General features: G+C 41.0%; 1 protein-coding gene across 1 annotated transcript in view; it reads left to right on the top strand.

Moving 5' to 3' along the window:
- FMN2 (formin 2) overlaps positions 1 to 22,678 on the top strand; it is a 177,304-nt gene that overhangs the window by 125,363 nt on the left and 29,263 nt on the right. The window contains exons 14-16 of the mRNA XM_063124336.1: positions 1,343 to 1,463; positions 9,862 to 9,954; positions 19,402 to 19,453. Of these exons, the coding sequence (XP_062980406.1) occupies positions 1,343 to 1,463; positions 9,862 to 9,954; positions 19,402 to 19,453 (266 nt within the window). The remainder of the gene's footprint in view (positions 1 to 1,342; positions 1,464 to 9,861; positions 9,955 to 19,401; positions 19,454 to 22,678) is intronic.

Below are 22,678 nucleotides of genomic sequence, written 5' to 3'. Positions count from 1 at the left end.
GAAAAACTGATCCTTTAGGGGGAGAACAGCCCTCTCTAGAACAGCTTGAATGCCACTCAGCTGGTCAGCTGAACTACTTATCAAGAGTATCTCCTTTCTTGTCTGGATTGAGTCTCAATTTATTGGCCCTCATCTAATCCATTACCACACTCAGGCTCCAGTTCAGAACACCCACTGCCTCTCCTTGATTTGATGGAAATGAGAGGTAGAACTGAGTGTCATTACTCTGCTGGTGACACCTCAGCCCAAATCTTCATGACCTCATCCAATGGTTTCATGTAGATGTTAAATAGTTTTGGGGAGAGAAGAGAATCCAGTGGCGCCTCAGTGCACAATTGCCAAAGTATCAAGCGGTATTCCCCATCCCCCAGCACAACGTTTGGAATAGTATCCCCAACACTCAACTAAGGCAGCCTAACCAGAAGGATACCATGTTCAATGGTAATGAAAGAGAATAAACAGAAATCCACTCTCTTTCTTTCAACAGAGGCCATCCCACAGGGTGACTGAGGCAGTTATGGTTCCAAAAGAACCAGTGTGGTGTAGTGGTTAGAGGGTTGGACTGGGAGTAGGGATCCAGCTTCTAGTCCCCACTTGGCTATGGAAGCCCACTGGGTGGCTTTGAGCTACTCACAGACCCTTAGCTCAACCTACCTCATAGGGGTTGTTGTTGTGAGGATAAAATGGAGAAGAGAATGATTATGTACACTACCTTCTGTTCTTTGGAGAAAAAATGGCAGGATAAAAATGTAATAAATAAAAAATAAAATCAGGTCAGAAACCTGGCTGAAATGTAGTGTCCCCCAGTAGTGTCCTCAGTCACAACCATGCAGGTGAATTTCCTATACTAAAAGTGGAAAGGGGGCAAGAACTCTGTCATTCCCTGGCCCATATTAATGACAAAGATGCTAGATAGGAAAGTTGGACATTCTTTGCAGAGAAGAGCCTAGAAAGAAAGTCTAGGTCAGAGCAATAGTAATCTTGATGGTCATATATTGAGCAACTGGATCCATATTGTAAGTGTAAAAAGATGTATTCCTGGGCCTCCTGCTGCTGCTGAGCTGGAGGAATACAGCTGTCTCAAGGGTTCCGTCACAAAACTGTATTTTATTGTCATTTAGTTCAAAGTTTGGCTGATCAGGCTCGTCTTTTCCGCAAGCACACAATGACCCACTAAGTAATTTTGCCTGGCCTGTTCGTTTGTTGGATTCTCATAGTCTGGCTATTATTATACTACTTGGATACTATATTTGCTTTTAATGTACAGGTGATAAAGAAATGTTGTTCTTATCTCAGCTATGTCTGTTTTTATACTGAGCTCATCTATTTTTTGTTTTGTCAGGATGCTGGAAAAGAGCAATGTATCTTCCCTCTCCCCGAGCCTCAAGACCTTTTTCAAGCTTCTCAGTTGAAATTTGAAGAGTTCCAAAAGGATCTTCGCAAACTTAAAAAAGACTTGCGAGGTACGTAGTTTTGTGGTCTTTGCAGGCACATCTACAAGTCTTTCCAGTGTGTGTGGGGGGGGGGGGGGGCGGGGGCAGTGCACAAGCAAACCTAAAAGATATCTCACCCAGAAAGCCAAATGGATGTCACAGTCATGAATAAAGACCATCAGGAGAATGTCACTGGGAGATGATTACAGATGTCAGCTTTCGTAGAGGAGAAAGCAGTTGTACATTGGACTTTAGACTGCATTTTGAATCAAACTTGTGCCTTTAAAAATATAATTTATAAGGCTTGTTTGAGAAAGTGAGTGGGTGGGGAATTCAACCTTAGGAATTTGGAATGTATCTGTTAGAAAATCTATCAAACTATTAACAAAGGTATTATTAACTTTTCTCACAGAAAATGTGGGACAATATCTAAGAATACAATATTTGACCAAGAAATTAATGGAGGGAATGATCCTAAAGAGTGTTCCAACCTTGAAAGGGGGAATCAGAGATCCCCCCACCCCAGCTCACACAGAAAGAACTACATCAGCTGCCTCTCCAAGGTCTGGAACACGACATCAAAGTGTGTGGGGACCATCATTTCAGTGAACTATCTCCAGCCTCCTTCCCTCTCCTCCAAGACGCCCCTAGAGTAGGGATGTCACAAGCACCTGACTGAGTCCGGGAGTCTGAGAGACTGCCCCTAGGTCCACCCTCCCATACCTAGTCAGCTGCCATTGTGTCCGCAATGGAGGCTCCGGAAATTGCACCTTTCCCCCTGTTGTGTTAATGAGGGATGTAAATATTGGCAGCAGGAACTGATGGTTACAGAGCACTCAACAGGCCAAGCTGAGCCTTAGAAGAAGCTTGCATGGCCGATGAGGAGGTGGACGGTGGCAGTGTCAGGGCGAGCATCTGACGGTGCAGACACAGGTGAGTTCACTCACTCCTAAGCTAGAGGGGCAAAAAGGCCTGTCTAGCGAAAATGTAGGACGGAGAGGATGGGGAGACAAAGATTGCCTCTGCCACTCCTCCAACCCTGCATATGATGATCATAATGATTCAAGTTATGAACATCACAATAAGATTGCACCCTTAGCCTCTTAGGCACCTTGGATAGCTCCTTTAGAGTTCTGACTAGAACCCAGAGAGGATTCACTGCCCCGTTGTCACCAGCCACTGGAGCTGCAAAGGGTGTGAAACACTTTGGAGAGCTCATTTAGAGTTATGACTGGTTCTGATTGAAACCCGGAGCAGATGCACCGCCCACTGGCATTGGAGCCACCAGCCTTTCCTGCTCATCTACCTGTGCTGCAGCCTGCAAAAATGGCTGTGGTGGTGACAGCTGAGGGAGCCGCCTCAGAACAGCCACTATGGCTCAACCCATTGCCTGCCTCTCGCCTCTTGATGATGCTCACAATGGCTTCCCCCCAGTGTGGTGTTCATGCACAACATATATAGTGAATTGCTAGGAGTAAAATGCATTTGTTTCTGTTCTCCCAGAATTAAACACACACATGAACACACACACTGCTGTACTGATAGGCACGGGGCCAGCTGTCTGAAGGAACACTTCCTCCCATATGTACCTGCCCAGACCCTAAGATCATCCTCAGGGGTCTTTCTCCGTGAGCCCCTGGCAAAGGAAATGAGGCAGGTGGCTGCCAGGAGGAGGGCCTTCTCTGCTGTGGCACCCCGACTGTGGAATGAGCTCCCTAAGGAGGTTTGCCTGGCACCTACACTATATTCTTTTAGATGCCAAGTGAAGACCTTTTTATTCTCTCAGTATTCTAACAGTCTATAAATTAATTTTAACTTTGCTGTTTTACATTTGTATTTTAAATTTGTATTTCTGCGCTGCTGCTGATTTTATTCTGATTGTGTTTTTATGTTGTATTTTATATCATGTTTTTATACTGTTGTTTTATACTTTGAATGGTTTTAATTTTTGTGAACCACCCAGAGAGCTTCAGCTATTGGGCGGCATAAAAATGCAATAAATAAAGAAATAAAACAGTTATTTTCATGCGGAGCTCTTACCTGTAACGAGGTGCTTCGGAAAGTTGTGTTAACATAGCGGATCCTCCTAATGGTAGCATCCACTAGCCTGCGTGGCTGTATCAGACGTCTCAGAGTATTAGCAATCTGTGGGGAAACCAGGCAAACTTAAACTATTTTACTAACGTTAAATGTTTTCTTTATGGTGCATAATCAGGATGATAAGCTTGGTTGCACATGTGCTTAAAAGGGAACATTTTGTTGGGAAAGATTGCTTTTATATATTTGTTTTCAAATGGTGATTGCAGAGGTTCCCCTTATTCATTTATATTATTTTCCTTTGTTTTATGAGCAGTATGCACCGGAGTTTGCTCATATCAAAGAGAAAATTTTTTCAGAGGCATTAAACAAGAGATGTAATTTTAGACTTTTTCAAGAGCATATTGGGGCCCTTCTTCTAGTTTAGAGCAGGAATTTCATTTGCAGTTTAAACAACTATTTATATAACATTTCCCTGATCATCCTGCTCAGCTGCCACCAATTTCTGCTTTACTTGTTTTAAAGCATTATGTGGCTGGACATTAATCTATTATGTACCAGACATTCTAATAAACAAAGGACCCGAGACAGCTAGGGATTTTATTAATATATCTAGTGGTTTGGCTCCATCAATTGCCCCTTGATTTCACAGCTCTCCAGGATCCTCAGTTTAGCCTTTCTCAGTTCAGTGACATATAGTTTGTTAAGCAACCTGATCTGCTTTTGATCTTTCCTGGCTGTCAGCAGACCTCCTTGATGCAGTCATGTTGAGTAATAACTTTCAGTAACTCTGTCATTCCATCCTCGACGTTTTAGCACTTGCTGCAAGACTTAAATCAACTTGCTGTGTTAAAGAGAATTGGGTAGCTGGGTCCATTGAAACGATACAGGGAGATTTTACGTTCGGCTTCTGCAATGTTCTGCCTCCCCCACCCCCATTTTAGAACTTCTTGAACATATTGCTGTAATGTGTACATTTTCAGCAGAGATTTCAATTCTTAAGAGCTTAATACTGCAATCCTATGCATGTCCACTCAAACGCACTATTGAGTTTAATGGGACTTACTCCCAGGTAAGTGGATTAGGGATTGCACCCTTAGTCCAGCTGCTTTCAGTGTCTTCAAACGTTTAGTCCTGCTCAGAGACAGCCCTACCATGAGGCAAAGTGAAGCAGTCGCCTCGGACAGCAGATGTGAGGAGGCGGCAGCCAGGTATTGGAGAAGAGACCTCTGTGCCATGCTCCACCTAAGCTAGCCTGCTGCTTTCAGATGCAGTGAGAGATGCTATACTGTCACCCTCATCATCATCAGTGCTGAAGGCAGTTTCATCTGACAGTTTAGTTGGCTTTTATATATGGAACAGAAAGTGTTGCCATCTTGTCCTTCACCTCAGGCAGCAAAATGCCCTGGCACTATCTTTTGAAATCCATCTTTAGGCACTTTGGAAGATCTACCTTTGCAAATAATTTCTCACCTCAGTTGCTATCTCTTACTGTCTCAGTGTGATCATGCAGCATACTGTCCTTCAAGAACAGTCACCTAACTCTATGTTGAAAATTATTATGTTTGCAAGTAAAATATGAGAAAGAGGGGGCGGGTAAGTCTGGCACTCTCTACTGATGGCACTGAGCTGTATTGTTGGTTCCTTGCCATTTCCCATTGCTATAGCACTGCCAGTCCAGCCAGTTGGCACCCAGAGATGATGTCGTCAAGATACACTCCTGTTAGAAGGGCTGAACCTGCCCCTGGAGCCTGGAGCCTGGTGTAGTCTGGTGTGAGGGAATGGCACAAGAGTCAGGGTAGGGCCTCAGAATCCCCAGGAAAATGGGCATGATGAAGGCAAGTGGCTGAGCTATTTGCATCAGGCAGCTCCAAGCACACCTACTCCAGCCAAGGAAGATGGGCTTGGGGCCCTGCGAAGGGAGATTGCTTGCCATTTGAGGTGCCCAGCAAGGCACCCACACCCACACCCTGCATGGCCATGCTAGAAGAGAGCTTTCACCTAGGTGACCTATCCCTGTGAAGGCAGCAAGGCGACAGGAAAGTGTCCTGAAAGAGATGAATAGGGGAGTAGAACTTGGGTGTGAGTGTTTTTGCTTTGAGAATAGAGAATGCTCTTCTCCCCAGTCCCAGCAACAGTAGTTGAAACTCTATCTTGAACATAAATTGCCAAGAGAAGTTAAATGAAATAGCGTAGGAAATGTAGGAAATGCTTCATAGATAAGTTTTCTGATTGTCATTTATTGCGCACTACATAAATTCCTGGTTGCCACTTTTTAACTGAAGCATAAAGTGGGAGCAAACTCCAAACAATAAAATATAAATGAAACATATTACTGGTTGCAGTACAGATCAAAGACATGCCTCAATAATTTTAGGTTTTACTAGCCTGACCTATACCAAATGGTAATTCTACTGGGCTAAATCCAATGTTACATGAACAGAAGTCTGCTCATCCCCTCTTTCCCCCTGCATCCCTCGTATGGACTCCAGATCTGCTCTGGAGGGTACCAGAGGTGGGGGGGGGGGGTTACAGTGGGGAAAGAAAATTAAGTATGTCATCAGTGTCTGTTTTGCTGGAAGGAGGACACCACTGGATACAACTCAGAGTTTTCCTGTCCTAATGATTGGCAAAATAAATTAGCATAAGTAAGACTATGGGCTTCTTTAAACAAGCAATTTATAGCATGCTTGTGACTGGCCACTCACAGCTGTTTGTGAGTCATTTTATGAAGCTGTGATCCTCTTGTGCATCTCCTGCTCCATTTTCTGGTTTTAGCATTAAAAAATAAGCTTCAGGAAACCCAACTTTTCTGAAATATGTCAGGATTTGTTGGGATTTCCTGCCATGTGCAGGTGAAGTTGCACTATAAAACACTCACTAGAGGGTGCTGTCCCATTGAACTGTATGGGCCACGTGGTCGATGCTTTCTTCCCCATGGAATTTCAGCTCGTTTCAGATGTGGAAGAGAAGCAGGAAGCAGAGCCACAGTAAGGAAACCTGATTTCCCCCTGTCTGAACATCCTCTATGACTAAAGATTGTAACCGTAGCTCAACAAGTGAAACTCCCAAGTGCAACAGAGCTACAGAGAGCACAACATTTCCAACTATGTACAAAGTACAAATTTCCTGAATATGCATAGAAGTTTCCCATAGCCTACAGTAGGGTGCCATGCTCCTTTAGACTTAAGAGATCAGAGGCTATGCTCGGCATTCTAGAAACATGAGGTGAGCCACAATTTTGATGTGCTTGGAGGAGTCCCCATCTTGATAACTTGCAGAGACAGTACTATACTGTCAAGTGAATTGGTCCAATGAATCTAGTTTGCAATTAAAAATTAAAGGACAGCTAACCAATAATACATTGATGTTCCTAGATTGTAGAGATTTTTTTAAAAAGGAATCTTAGTTTTCTTTCTTTGCATTTCTTACTACCTCTATGACTCTTGTGGACTTACCGAAATCTAGGCAGTAGATTCAGTATTAACTGGGGAAGAGGATGAAGTGATTTAAAAGACATTTGAAATAATCCTCCCAAAATTGAACACTGTTAACTTTGCGTGGCAAATTTTTTTGGGGTAGTTGTAAACTACATGCCTCTAGCACTTTCACATAACTTAATGTACTCGTCACAGTTAATCTGAGTATATTGCTTTCTTACAGATGTATGTTAATTCTGTAATAATTCTGCAGTGCTGAAATAACTGGGGTGTGGTTGTTTTAAGGGAGGAAATGATGAGAGCCGAGAGGTGGCGTATCAGATTGATTGCAAACTTAAGGAATACAAACCAGTCTTGCTAGTTCTGACCCAGTTGCATTTTGGCTGACCCAGAACAAACCCAGGTCAGCAGCCACTACAGAAGTTGATGCAGAGTTGTTATCAGGAGCCCTCCTGCTGTTTTTCAGGTCATGCTGAGTCCTTGCCAGTTTGACATACACGGGCTGCAAAGCTGAAAGTACTCTAAGGCTATCATCTTGAAGGCTGACGCAGTCCACATATATCGCTAATTTTGGTGTAATTCAGTTTAGGTATTGGGACTATTCAAGTCGTTGGTAGTTTGCGTGACCACCACGTAGCCTCTCAGGTGGGCTGTGTAGAGCACTGCTGTGGCTAGCCAACTTCAGTGCCGTACCTACATACTTCAGTAGCCTGCGCAAACATTGCTGAAAGGGTTAATTCACTGAAACGCTGCTGCACTCAGACTCCTAAAGCTAAACCATATGTAAAATAAAGCCAGGATTTCAGTCATTCTGTGAGTCATGTTTTACTGTCCTTAAAACTCCAAACAAGGAGCTGTCTGTAGAAGCTTTTGAAGCCCCAACAGTCCTTAGCATAAGTCCTAACAATACCAAAATAAATAAATAAATAAAAGAAAATTGGGAAGTCTTTTTCAACTAATGGAAAAGTGTGCCATTCAGATAAACCTGGCTTCATTTCCTTGCGTTAAATTCCGGGCTCCCTTTAAAGTTGACTTCAAGCATTTCTGTATATGACTCTGGGGTAATGAGATTAGATGGGGTCTCTCACTGAAGGAACATTTAAAAATCCATGTTCCTAATATATTTCTGAAAAGAATTGGGAAAACTTTCAAAGTACCAAAGGAGAGGTGTTCAGTTTTTTTTCTCATTGTTTAATAACATGACAGATACCTAAAAATTTACATGAACAAATGTTGACACGGCATGATTACTGACAGATGTTGAAGTATGGTATTATCACTTTGACCACCCCAACATTTCAGATACAAAATGTGCATTTTCAAAGGTTACACTGAATTTCACACACAAAAAAACTTGACCCAAAGTTCTTATAATTGAATGCTGTTTGTTCAGCTCTAGTCTTTTGACTGCTTTACCAACAGTGTGATCCAATGTATGTTTACTCAGAAATGTCCCATTATTTACAGTGGGGCTTACTCCCTAGTAACTGGGTCTAGAATAGCAATCAAGCTGCCATAATTAATGCCTTCCATTGCTTGCTTTGCTTTCCCATTAGATGAATGCAGATTTTCAGAGTCCAGTATTTTGCTTTATTTTATTTAGAACTGGAAGGGAGCACAGGATGCTGGCTGATTTTTTCTTCTTGTGGCAACCGCTCATACTTCATGGGGTGGGGGCGATCATGGTTAGGACGGCTGAAAAGCTCTATGTTTGTGTGCATAGAGCATACAACATGACTGATCTGAAGATTAGGTAATCTGCCAGGAGCGAACAGCTGAGAGAAACCAAAACATATATGATGGCTTCTTGAAATATCTGGGATCTTGAAACGTACTTCTACATAATCCTAAGGACTGATCCTTTTTGAGACATCTGGAGGTTTCTTGAGCATCCTCGTCTGCATTAGTTATGGTGTATATTTGTTACTTACTGTGTATATCCAGCTCTGTGTGCCTTTTTCTGTTTTCCAGTGCTGTCTTAGCCACAATAAAATAAGCACATAAAGCATATTGGTTTTGCCTGAAGAGACAACAGAAGTCAGAGACCACATAGGCTATCAAAACAAGTTTATATTGCACCACAGCTCCTGCACTTGCTGTGAAATTGACCTACCATCACATTTGTTTAGGCACTGAGCCTATAAACACTTAACTGTATTTTTAGCTTTGTAACCATGAATGGCCTCATTGAGGTCAATACACTTCACATGGTAGTGTAGTTAAGCATGTTTACAAGCATTTGTGATCAGAGCCTTGGTAAATTACTGTAGCTAAGTAGTCTATGCCACAAAGTTTAGAAACATAGTTTGTACTACTTGATTTGCATATGTGTATATGTTTTTAGAGCCTATCCCTGTGAGACAGATGTAGCCTTTGTTTTGTAAGTTTCTTACCAAGTTGTAAACGTTGGTTTACTTTCTAAAATTGGTCAGCTATTAACATTGGCTACAGTCCTGCCCACACTCACTATGGGCCCCACTGATTCCAGCAGACTGCAGCCATTTTGTTTTAATTAACCATTCAAAGTAGGTTTTATTTGCCCGACTGGTACTAATTGTTCTCCCTTAGGTATACTACTGAAATAATATATTTTTAGAAACATGTCCTTGTTGACTTTGTGTTTGTGGAAAAGCAATATTAAAGAAATGCAAGCAAATAGATAAGGAGGTGCAATAAGTGAAATGTCAGTGAATGATGTTGGTTTCTATTCATGTCAGTGATGGTTTCTATTCCTATTGGTGGTACTAACTGTGCCAACCCAAGACAGATCTGATACTAGTAGAATTCAACTTGTGTGATTTTGCATTGGGAAAACAGTCCTTGCACCCGATCCTAAAAGCCTTCCAGAACCAACAATTCATAGAAGCACATTTGTAAGCATGAATACTGGGGAAGACATTTTTTTTTATAAAGAATATCCTTCTAATTCAGCCTGTTGTTTCAATTTTCAGCATGTGAGACAGAAGCAGGCAAGGTTTGCCAGTTTTCATTAGAGGAACACATCCAGCCATTTAAAGACAACATGGAGAAATTCATTAGTCAAGGTAAATAATGATATGTCATTTAACCTTTCCAAGCTTTATCAAAAATGAGGTTGTAGAAACAATGCTAAGACATTATATAGGCAAACAGAACAATCGAAATCTGTAGATTAGCTTACTCAGATGTTCTCCCATTTCAAAACTACCTGTTCTGTGTTCCATTTCTGTGTGATGGAAGATGCAGTTATTGACTTTTAAGTATAGCTTTCTGATAAGTTCATATTCTGTATAGGAAACAATTTCCCAACATTTGTCTCTTGACAATTTCATAAAACTGGAAGTAGGAGCTGTACTTTGACTTGTCTCCAAAGACATGGTGATATTTTTCAAAGTACCAAAAATATGGTGTGTGCAGAAGTTCTGGTTTATTTCACTTGCAAATTGCCTTTGCAAAACCACATGTTTTGGAAGCAAAATCTAAAGAATTCTGTAAAATGCTTGGGTCACGTTCACAGAAAGTGCCACAAAAACGAACTTTTAGTTTATGGCTCATTTCTCACCTCCATTTCAGATTTTTCAGTTTTCCCAGCCGACTGCTAAACAAGTCAGCACAGATTTGCGGCAGTGAATGTGATCTTTACGGTGCGTCCCATCCACCCTCTCTCTCTCTTTCTACACACACACACACACAAATTATTTTTCAATAGTAGCATTTCATCAAATACAAAACAGCTCTGTTCTCTCAATCCAGGCTCAGGTAAGAATTTTGGAGGCTTGTAAAAGCCTATCTCAAATGAAAGGTGAGGGTTTAACACCCATGAATTATTATCCACCTCTCATCATGCTGGAGAAGAATTCGTTTCATTCATTTTCCTCCTTGCCTTTACTTACCTGTCAAGCACCAATGGGTGCAGCAGCAGCAGGAGAGAAAGAAGAGGAAGGAGGTTTCTCCATTATTTTTCCCTCCTTTCTCCATCCCTCCCTTTCTCTCTACATTGTTCTGACAATGTTCTCCTTCCTTTTTTCCCTGCCCCACCCTCCAGCCATCATGACAAGGGCAGAGAGCCCAGGTAACCATGGGAGAAGTAGTTCACCGTTAGGTGAACTAGCTTTCTCATGGTCCTCTAGGGTTTCGTTCTCTGGCTCATTGCTACCCAGTGACCTGGTTTGCACATCATTACAGCCCACTGTGGCTTAATTTACATGTGGGCTGTTGCATTGTGCTGGGCCTGCGCCCATGAGCATTCAGCTTGTCATGTCATGAAAACCCAGGTAGCAGGGGCTGTTTGGGGGTTGGATAACCCTCAAATAACCTAAAATCAAACCATAGATTATTTGACAAGCCATGGTAAGCTGGGTGCCCATGGGCCCTATGCAAAAATTGTGTCCGTGGGAGCCCAGCATGATGTGACAGCCTTGGTGAGCTGTCATGCCATGCAAGTGAAGTCAGTGTGTAAGAGAAACAAAAAGAGAGAAGGAAAGATTGGGAAACCCTCTTACTATGCACTGCTGCTTCCATTCCTGCCACTTCAGAAGCTTTTGGAGTGTTAGGGGTGGTTGGTGGCATTTTTCTGAGCCCACAAATGATCTGAGTTCTTCCAGTTTTGGAGGGAAATTGTTAGATAATTTCTGAGTTAATTCAAGGAGAAACGTACTAGAAAGTCAATGAAGGAATATAGGTCAAAATCACACAGTGTATACGCGTGGACAATACATACACCAATAAATAGGAAATACAGAAACTGTGATCATGGATCAGGATTTCCTCAACTCTGAACAGGCGAACCACCTGCCACAATATATCCTTAAGTTATCTTGATGAATGAACCTAATCCCAAGCCATGTTTGCTAAGATAATATGAATGTGTGTGCACATGGACAGGGGAATCTTTACAGAGGAAAATCAGAGGCAAGCATGCTTAATACTACTTGCAATAGCTGATTCTTCTCTACCAATGCCCCATTGGCTGTTTTTCCCAGATGGTATTACTTCAGAGTTTGGCGGTGGAAGAAAAATTATTAAAAATTACCTTGGGGCTATTTTAGGGGTGAATTGGGTGAGGTGAAGGGTTACACACCCCATTTGTGTGCACTGATTCTCTTCTGGAAGTCCCCCATGAAAAATATGGGGCTTGTCACCCAAGTTTTTCCTTTTAAATTTTAGGACTAAGTTTAGCATACAGGAGATGGATGGAGAAATCCTTTGGTTAAGTTCTAACATTAAAGTAACATAATATAATTCACAATATGAAAACCTTTGTTTTTATTTGTCTGGACTGAATTCAGACTTGAAAGAGTTCATGCAGGATTTCTCTTTCCGGCTTAGTATGTGGCAGGCTTTTGATCTCAATATTTTTTCTAAGGGCTTTTGTTGTTTACGTAGGCATAATCGATGAGTTGTTTCAACTAGAATGCACACACAAAGATAATTTAGGTGGGGGAAAGAGGGTAACTTTTGGCACCTTTGAGGATTTGTCTGTTTATATAGGGTGTGTTCTGGAAAAAGTAAAAGGGAATTTCAAAACATTTTCTGAAGTTTAATTTCTTGAAATTAACAATGTCTGAGTAAATGATTCTTCAATATACAATTCAGATTAAATGTTTCTCTCCTACTTTTTAGTCAAGCTGTTTACTTGCTTTTCTGAACTTTCCTTTGTAAGTGGATTCTCCAATTTAATCTCGCCTGTCGTGCAGCAGCTCTTCTATTTTGATGGATGGAAATAAATATGAAAATTCATGAAATGAAAAGATTTCTAGTAGGGATGTGCTCCGCTTCTAATTGGACCGGCGAATTAGAAGCGGAGCGGGGTGCTTCGCCTCCCCTTAAGGCAGAGGCGAAGAGGATTGGGGGGCCGGCGGAGCGTGGCGAAGAGGATTGAGGTGAAGGTGGATCCTTTGCCTCGATCCGGAGCTCCGCCGGAAAGGTAAGTGGGGTTTACTGTGCCCTGCCGCTGTCGCTGTCGCCGACAGCAACAGGGCCCGGTAACCCCCCCTCCTATCCCTTACCTGCCTCCGTCCGCAGTCCCTCGGCTTCTTCAATTGAGCCCGCGGTTCAACCAGGAAGTCTAGGCCGCACTTGCGGCCCAGACTTCCTGGCTGAACTGCGGGCTCAATTGAAGAAGCCGACGGACCGCGGACGGAGGCAGGTAAGGCCCCCCTCCCCCTTGGTCCCTTACCGGGCTCTGCTGCCGTCGCCGCACGAGTGGCGACGGCGACAGGGCCCGGTAAACCCCCCCCCCCCGCCCTCCTCTCCCAGCCTCACCTGGCACTACTCCCCTCCACTGCAGAGCTCCGATTCGGAGCCGGAGCTCCGTGGTGAAGAGGAGCAGAGTATGGGCGGAGCAGCGCAGAGCAAGCCAATCCGAAATTTTCGGATTGGCCCGCGGGGTGGAGCGGGGGGTCCATGCACACCCCTAATTTCTAGTACACAAGGAGCTGGGCAATTAGCAGTGGCATCTGGTGCCCCTTAAAACGGATAAGTTCTTTCTATTATTCCACAGCCTCAGGTCCCACATATGTGTCACAGACACACACCACATAGGATCCAGATCCAAATCTATAAACTTTTGCCCTTATGCACCTAGCCAGACTTGGACTGATCTTCGTCCCAGCATTTGGCTCCCCAGAGATAGCTCCCTCGGCCGACTCTAGCACATCCCATAACCTTGGAACTTCCAGTTCTTTGCATAGCAACTCTAGGTCTCCTTATCTTGCTGCCCTTGGGAGCTGAGGCATTTCAGGGAATTCTTCTCCTCCTTTTGGCCAATGTTTTGACGCTCCTATTTAGGAAGCAACATCAGTTTAAATATAGAAGAGTGAATAATATTATAAGCAGAAAAGCTACAAAGCTATGCTGTCCACCTTTCAAGATGTAAACAAATTTAATTGTTTTAATAAGTATTTAGATGTGGCATGTGACTTTTGAATTTATATTTTAATTGATCTTTGACTGAACATTATGAGATGTATGGCCCATGATTAGATTTTACTTTGTAGGCATCCGTCATACTTAGCAGAGGGACAGGGGAAATCAAAAACAATTCCATGGAATTGAAAAAGCCATGTCAAATATCAATAATTCAACCTCTTCTGTCTCCAAATCCAAAAGAAATCATCAATGGATGGTACCACCAATCCTTAGACTAAATAACTTATGAGCTCAAGGAGCATCTCAGAAATAAATACGAAAAGAAGTAGGAAAAAAGGGATTATATTAATAAACATCCTACTGCAATGCTATTGAGGAGAGAATGACGACCTTAAAGAACAGATTAATGCTCAACCAACATTAAGCCACTGCTGCCAGATAATGTACATTATTGCTGCTGGAAACTGGGGTAGTACATTTGGTAAGTCAAGCTCTTTCCAAGGAGCACAATAACTTGGGAAGGGCTTTTTGATGTAATGGTCTTACCTATCCTTAATCTATATTGAGAACACAAAGCCATTCTAATGGGTCTATTGAGGTGACACTTCAGGCTCTGTGATTAGCAAAACTGTGGTTCTCTGGGGTTAGCACTAAGCACAAGCTGTGCTGCTGCACGCAACACTTTAAGCCATGGTTAGAGCCGCTAACCCTACTGCAGATGGTCTGACTGTGGTTAGTGAGTGAGCAGGGTTTAGCTACAGTAAATGCATTGCAGAAGACACCTTAAATCCTGCTGCTTAACCAAAAGCCTTAACCAGCAGGGTTTAAGGTGTCTTCTGAACAGGCCCTTTATCTGTCCCAGGCTTGTGACACTTCTCAACATGGCCAATAAAACTGTGGATTAAAATCCCATCTGAAAAGCAGTGCTGCACTGCTCTGGGAGCTACCATTTTATATTTAAACTATGTGGAAATCTAAGGATGCAGGCATCATAACCTCATTGGCTCTACCCTTTACTGATATTACTCCAACAGTAGAAAAGACTCAATTAAACTTGTATATTTGTTCCTCGTCATTCATTCATATTTCCAATCTGGGGGGCACAAAGGCTACACTTAATCACCAATTCATATTAGGGGACAATGACAATAGAGAGTACACATGCTCCTTCCAGACCATCAAATAAGTTGAAGAACACAAAACGGTACATTCAGCAGTGCTGATGCTCCACCAGGCAAGTGTCTCAAGGACCACTTGCTTTAACATGAACCTGCCCACACTTTACATTTGCCATCTGAGGCCCTGTTCTATGTTCCACCACCAAATGAAGTTAAGATAGTGGGGAAATAGGACAGGGCCTTTTCTGTGACGGCACTCCACCTATGGAACTCTCTTCCTTCACTGTTTACTGAAGACTCTCTTATTTAGTTTAGTGTTGTTGTTGTTTTGAGCCAGTTATTGTTCTCATTCCTGTCTACTGTACTGTTCTGTTTCAATTTTTCCATTTTTTTTCTGGTTTACTATTCTGCACTGCCACCACCTTGAGGCTCTTGACACTGAAAGATGGTATAGCAATTTTTTAATAACAATAAATAATGGAGATTTGAGTTACATTCATCTGGGTTGTAGTATCTATATCCTGGCTTGAATAATTGTCTGCATTTCCTTCTGCTGTCCAATGGCACTGATATTGCAGGGAGTAGGGACCTCCAAGGCTTTCATCCTGATCCCTGTAGCACCTGACACAATATCTGGGCTCAAAGTGATAATAAGTATGATGCATAATTGGTGTTCACATTCCACTTTAATCCTGAATTGCTGTTTGCTATGGTCCAATCATCATCATCATCTACAAGGAGTTTTTTTTCCACCTTAATTTTTTGCTAGCATAATTTTCATGGGAGAAATATTGGCAAAGTTCTCCTCGTAGAAATTTGCTATATCACCTGCATTTTTTTGCTGTCAGTTCAATAAAAAAATTAAATTCTCAAATCTATAGTGCTGTGGATGCAATGATTCATGGTAAAGGCAGTGATTTTGACAGATCCCTAAAACTGATAACATCTGAAAGTGAATCTTAGGTAGAGTCATAACAATTTAGATAAATATATTTTTACCACTCTAAGTGAACAAGGGGGAGGGAAATATCTACAAACACACATACAGAAAGATTTGGAGTGTAGACAAGCAGATGAAAAAAATATTGTTGCCTTCCATCTGAGATTTCTCAGATGCAATTCTGTATTCAATTACACTGAGAATTTGTGATAGTCCCTTAGGTGTGACTGGGAGATCAGAAGAGACAGCACTTGTTTGCCTTTACTTACAGTCGTTTGGATCTGATTCAGCAGAAATAGCTTAAATTACTTCAGGCTAGACGGTGGCCTGAAACAGTAGTAGTACTTGGTAATCATTGGGTCAAGATTGCATCTGAGGACAAGTTTCTTTGGACAAACAGTTTCAGATGGGTTTTCTTGCCCAATCTAACAGCAGAATTATTTAGAGGCTGTGAACCAGATAGCCCCACAACTCTAAAAAGGCTGTGCCCTGTTTGTGGCAGCCATTTCTTTCTTTCTTTCTTTGATCCTTCATGGCTCCCTGTTCATGGCAAATAAGTCGTCACGTGACTTCAGGGCCCATCTGACATCACAGGTTCCTCCAGTCTGTTATGAGAAGTCAAAAATCTCAAGTGTTTTGCTGTTTCCAAGTATACCTTACACCAGAAACCGCTAATCTAAAATTCAAGATGTAAAATTTCCCATCTCAGAACCAATAGATATACAAGTCTTCTTCAGGCATTACCTGTGAGTGTGGAGGGAGCCTGGGACGTGTGCTACCACCCACTCCACTCTCACGAGTTCCCTTCATTAGTGGGGGAGGGGCAAGGGCAGCATAAGCACATCCAGCTGACCATGCTTACATGGCTCCATGTGACCAGGAAGCTTAGCTTATCAGGGCTGCTGATCACATGGGACAACTCCTAGGATACCTCAAAATTGACTATGCTTGCTATGACTGATGGGAGTTGTAGGCCAAAGCATTTGTAGGGCCACAAGTTGCCCACCTCTGATTTAAGACTTGAATACTTGTAAACTTGCTTTGTCTTCTGATGGTCTCATAATTAGCCTTAACTGCCATCATCTGGACCTTGGCTTCCAGCTACTTCCACCTTGACCTTTATCTTGACCGCTGCTGTTGTTTTAGCTCCTGCATTTACATCGCTCCCAGCTACCTTGGCTTTACTTCTTTCCTATCTGCTACCCATTCTGGTACAACAATCCCATTTACCTCAAGCTGCTTGATACTTTTCCCTGGCCATCTGGTCATCAAATGAAAGTGAGCAGTATATTGGTGGGCATGCAAAATTGCAGTTTATCCTCATGAGAAAGGAGTCTCTTGTTCACCACAAGTAGAGCAAGTATATGCACCAGCCTTCTGTACCAGGGTTGAGAAACCTGTGTTTCTCAGATATTGACCCTGTTCAGACAACACACTAAGCCACAGTGGTTAAGCATTTTGAGCTAAACATTGGCCCTGTTCAGAAGACTCCTTAAACCATGGCTTTAACCACAGTGAATAAGGCAAAAGGCCTTATTCACTGTGGTTAAAACTGTGGTTTACGGTGTCTTCTGAACAGGACCATTATGGCTTAGCATGTCACATGAACCAGGACATGTTGTGTGAACCATTTTTAACCATGGTGACTACATAACTGTGGTTTTAACACACACACAAACCATTTTCTGCAAAGGGATTAGCGGTCTAACCATGGTTTAACGTGTTGTCTGACAGGCCTATTGTTGGACTCCAACCCCCATCAGTCCCAGAAGATATGACCAATGGTTAGGAATGATGGGAGTTGTAGTCCAGCAACATCTGGAGGGATAGTTTCCCCATTCCCGCTTTTTATACATAAAAAGTATCAGGTTTTGTTTCATTATAATATTGCAATTTTCATTCTTTAACTTTATTTGTTCCGAAGTTAAACAATGAATAAAGAATACGTTAACATTTTCAGGACACCTCTCATCATGTCTGCATGTCTATTGAACCATTAGTAAGCCATTCTGTAGTAATTTCAATTACCTAATTAAAAACATTTTTAATACTCATTTGGTCTAATCATCAGCAGAAGCTGAAATACTTCATACTATTGGTGGCTTGGCTTCCATGTTGTCTTCTACATGTTTTAGTAAAGGAAGTCATTGTGTTTATCCCTTTTCTCATGAAATTGTATGTGTCAGTTTTTCCATTGCTAAAACCTCCCATACCAAGTATCTTCCAGAACTAAGCTCTTATGCTGGCTTTTTCTCATCCTCTCTTGGCCCTGCACCCCCATACTACTATCTGGTCCAAAGGGTTCCCCAATCCTCCAAAGCAGATTGGGGGGCTGCAAGGAGAGGGTGGGAAAACATAGTTAAGATTTCACCCAGCATATTTTAGTGGGGAGAATTCATCAATTCAGTAAGAGTCATCAGTTGCTGAGTATCAGTGGATGAGAGATAGGATATGTACATTCCCTGTGTGCTTAGTATATAGGAATAATGAGTAATGACTGTGCATGAATACTGACTCTGAAATATAACTGATTACTTTCTTCAATTCCTAAATGAAATCCTGACATGAGACATTCTGGTTCCATAACTCAATTAAATGCCCATTTATAGCATTACAGTTCAGGTAACGACATGATTTTTATATCATAGTTTGTTAAATGTCAGTGAGCATAGATTTCTGAAGGAGGACTTATTTTTGTTGGTGCACTTTGAATCGAAAGCCCTCAAACAGAACAAATCTAAGTGTGCAGTCCTGTGGGATGCACCATAGCTCCTCGTAAGCCTTTGGACTTGTATAGCTTGTATTCCCTCGTCCCCTAGTCTCCTCTCCTCCTCTCCCCCAGGCGTGTCCCCTTTCCCCCTCCTATGTTTGTGAACGCATAATAGGAGCCAGCACGGTTCTCGCCATGCTGGCTGCAAGAGACCAGGGGAGGAGAGGATGGTTCCCTTGCTTCAAGCTCGGATCCCACTCTCTGTGCTTGGATCCAGGAAACCAAAGTATCCAAAGTCCCCGAGACCCTGTCTGGGGGACATAGGATTGCTCCCTCCATGTTATTTACATTCACCATGGAGATCTGCATTTTTGTAGCATGTTGGCTACCATCCAGTTATATCTTTTAGTAGGAGCGATATAACTTGCCTAGGGAAGTGTCTTGCTTAGGGATGAGGTCAGTATTCATTTGGTTCACATTTTAATACATATCAACCTAATTTTCCCTTCCTGCCTAATATGTGCAAACCAGGATACAATTATGCTTCAGCTTTCTCTCATCTCTGAATTTAGTGATGAAGTTCTCCAGTTTAAAAAACCTGGGTGTTCCTGACTGTGGATTTTAAAAAAAAATCTTTTTTTTTTCTTTTTTTTTTTTTGGCATTGAGAACTTTTCATCTGTATAAAACTTCTTCTTGAAGTGACCTCTCCGTATTTCATCATTTCCAAGTCAAGGCCAAGTGCACAATTTCAGAGTTCACTTACAAATTGGCATAAAGCTTTTCTTTTCTAAGTATGTACAAAAGAATATTACTGCTGAAGAAAATCATAGAAACACTCCACATCATAACTAACCCTTTTCTCTATTTATTCAGCTAAAACTGACCATGAATTGGAAGAGATATCCCTGGCAGAGACACATAAAAGGTGAGATGAACAAGCTCAATATGAAATGTTTTCATCAATATTCTACTAAGCTTCAATTTTTCTAGGTAGTCAAAGAAATGAAGTCTTACAGAACAAATTGTTATCTTGATATCAGAATTTATGGAGATTTCCAACTGGTATCCAGTGCTCTCAGATAGTATGAGAATAAAGATAGAAAGTCCAGGCTTTTCCTCAAATTAACACAACGACTGAGTTCAGATGACACAATGACCAACAGTGGGTTAAATAGTCAACAATGGGTTAAGTAGTCAATGGTTGGTTATTGCGTTGTCTGTCAGGACTTTTTCACACCAGTGTTGGTTATTCGGCTGAAATAACTAATGCTGTGCAGAGTTGATTATTTGAACAACCTTTGATTGTAGTGTTGTCTGTCAGGCACCGTTGACTATTTTGTCACACACAGTTGGTTATTTTCAGTGACTACAGAGTCCCCTGCCAAGAGTGACCAAAGCAACAGCTGCCACTCTAGTCCAGCAGGCAGAACTCACAATGGCTGATGCGATACCAGCGGGAGGACTGTGGGGAGGGGGAGAGAGGGCAGGGGCTGTGCCAATCAAACACACCATTGACTAATAGTCAACTTGATGCTGGTTGATTATAATCATGTTGTTTGGGAAATACCCCCTCAATAATCAACCATGGAGTGGACTATTAACACACCATTGACTATTGTGTTGAACGAACAAAGCCAATAGGATTAAAAAAAAAGCCACTCAGGCCTTTGTGTACTTTTTCTCCAGACTAAAAACAGATGCACATTATTCTTGTTCTGTATTTTGACCTCCCCACTGTACACAAAGGGAAGTGGGAAAAGATGCTATTAAAATGTTAATAATGTGAGTAATTAAACATTGCTTTAATGTGTCAAATTAACTGCAATGAAGCCAATGCACTCTGCGTAATTCAGTATTGATGTAAGCACTAATAAGGTCTGTCTTTGAAGACTTTTCATTTGTTCTTGCAGAACTTCTGGCTTCTTTTTTCTCCCTTGTTTTTGCAATTTCCTTAGCATTGTGGCTTACTTTATGATTTGGTTTTAATAGCAATGGAAAATATTTTTTTTCTTAAACTTCTCATTTTCCAAATGACACATATATCTGCCAGTTTTTTAAAATTGTAGTTTTGCATAATTGCTTCTAATATTCTAGAAAACATAATGGGTCATGCTTTAATTTTAAAATTTGCATAGTGGGATATAAATCTATTAAAGAGTGAAAGAACAATTGTGAATAGTGGCATAAATCTTACAAATTTGAATGAGAAATTAAGAATATCTCATTATGTTTAATGGATATCAATTTATTCAGGTTACAGCTGTCATGTTCCATAAAATGTTATATCTTCCTTGCCAGAGTAACATCTGATTCTGCCTTGAACGTCTTACTCAAAACAATGTAAATATAAATGAGGAGAAAAGGATGGGTCCCCCCACCCCTGAATGTTGACTTCTTTAGCATTGCAAATTATGAGAAAAACTTATATTAAGACTTGGTAACTGTAAGACCTAGGAAACTATGCACTTTTAGAAAACATTGGCCATTTAAAACCCAAGCTATCTTGAGTATTATTCTTAATGGAAAGGCAGGTATAAATAAAATAAATAAGTCCTTCACTTACAGCCTCATTTCTGTCTAGGAGGGAAGGGAATAGTGAAAAGTACACTAGGAAATGGCATTTGTAGTAACAGATAAGTAGAAGATTTGGAAATAAATTAGATGCTGATGTAGAAAAGTGGAATGGAGTCATGCAGTTGTAACTTTTATGCATAATGGAAATAGTTTTTCAGAACACCCTACTTAAGGAAGTATGAACACTAGAGTTCTTATCCAATGTTAGTATAATTAACACCCATCCATTTCAGTGTATTCTAATAGAACCAATACTGAACACAGCCCTATATCTGTTCTTGTAAAATCAGTGCATAAATACTGAAATATATTCCTCAAACCTTTATGTATCCTGGAATCTGCTCAGTTGTTTTCAAGGAATGCTTAGCAGTTTTGGTCTCTGGTCATCTTTGGATTTTAGTTAAGAAACTATATTTTAAAAAGGAAGAAAGAAAATCATGACAACTTAAAAACTAAAAACCAAAAAGATGACATGTTTAAATGGATACTGTTGTTTTATATTGTTGTTTTTATATTTTGATGATTTAAAATTTTGTATACTTTTTAATGTTTACTGTTTTTAACTTTTGTAAACCACCCTGAGAGCTTCTGCTATGGAGCAGTATATAAATTTAATAAATAAATAAATTTGTATAGATAAGAAACTACTGGGGATCATAGAGCAAAAATGCAAGTGGTGTGTATATTACTAAATACACTTATCTGATGAGGATAATATAAGTCTTTAGCTTATCTTGTGTGGATGAGCTTTTTGGCATCTTTGACATTTAATATTAGAGACAAGGCTTCACTAGACTATCGGAAAACACTCTGTTCTGCCTTTTTTAAAAAACTTTACCTATAACTAAAATGCTGAATGTGTATAGTTGTAATAAAAAAATTGCTTATATTGTAACAGTAAACTCGGTGCTTTTTCCTCCTGTGGGGCATATAAGGTATGAAGGTTTTATTTACAATTCACCTAACAAAATGTTTCAGTGTCAAACACATATTTTGGGACACAGGGTGAGAGGAGAGCTGAAGAAAACTAAATAAATAAGAGATTAGTTACATTCTGTTAATCATGGGTAAAATAGCGGTGCACTGGGTGAATAGACAAGTGAGTTACTGCTAGTTGCAGTGATGGATTAGCTGGAGCACAATTAATGTGATTAATGTGGTTGGATTTTTCTTTTTGAAGTGACTATGTGCCACACAGTGTGTATCTCATGATTGCATGTCTTGGTATTACATGGAAATACTGATTGTCTATTTGATATGAAAAACCGAAAGGTAAAAAGCAGTCCCTCTCTGTGACATTGTCTGAGAAGTTACCAAAAGAAGTTACCAAAAATATTAAATATTTGAAGAATTCTTAAAATGAATTATGGTTTGAGACCAATGTGTCTAGAAAAGTCCAGTTGTTTAGCAGATGAGCTGAAATGGAAAGTTAATCTTTCACACATAATGAAGACAAAGGAAAATGGTATCTCTGACCTAGACATTCCATAAAGTGTCTGGCTGTTCATTTGTCAGAAGTGAAATGTTTAATAGTCTCTGAAAGGTTGTATACTTTTTTATTTATTTATCATATTTA

The sequence above is a fragment of the Elgaria multicarinata genome, chromosome 4 (assembly GCF_023053635.1).
Source record: "Elgaria multicarinata webbii isolate HBS135686 ecotype San Diego chromosome 4, rElgMul1.1.pri, whole genome shotgun sequence".
Classification (NCBI taxonomy): Eukaryota; Metazoa; Chordata; class Lepidosauria; order Squamata; family Anguidae; genus Elgaria; species Elgaria multicarinata.
The sequence above is the reverse complement of the archived record's forward strand: the minus strand, read 5'-3'. Positions and strand labels throughout refer to the sequence as shown.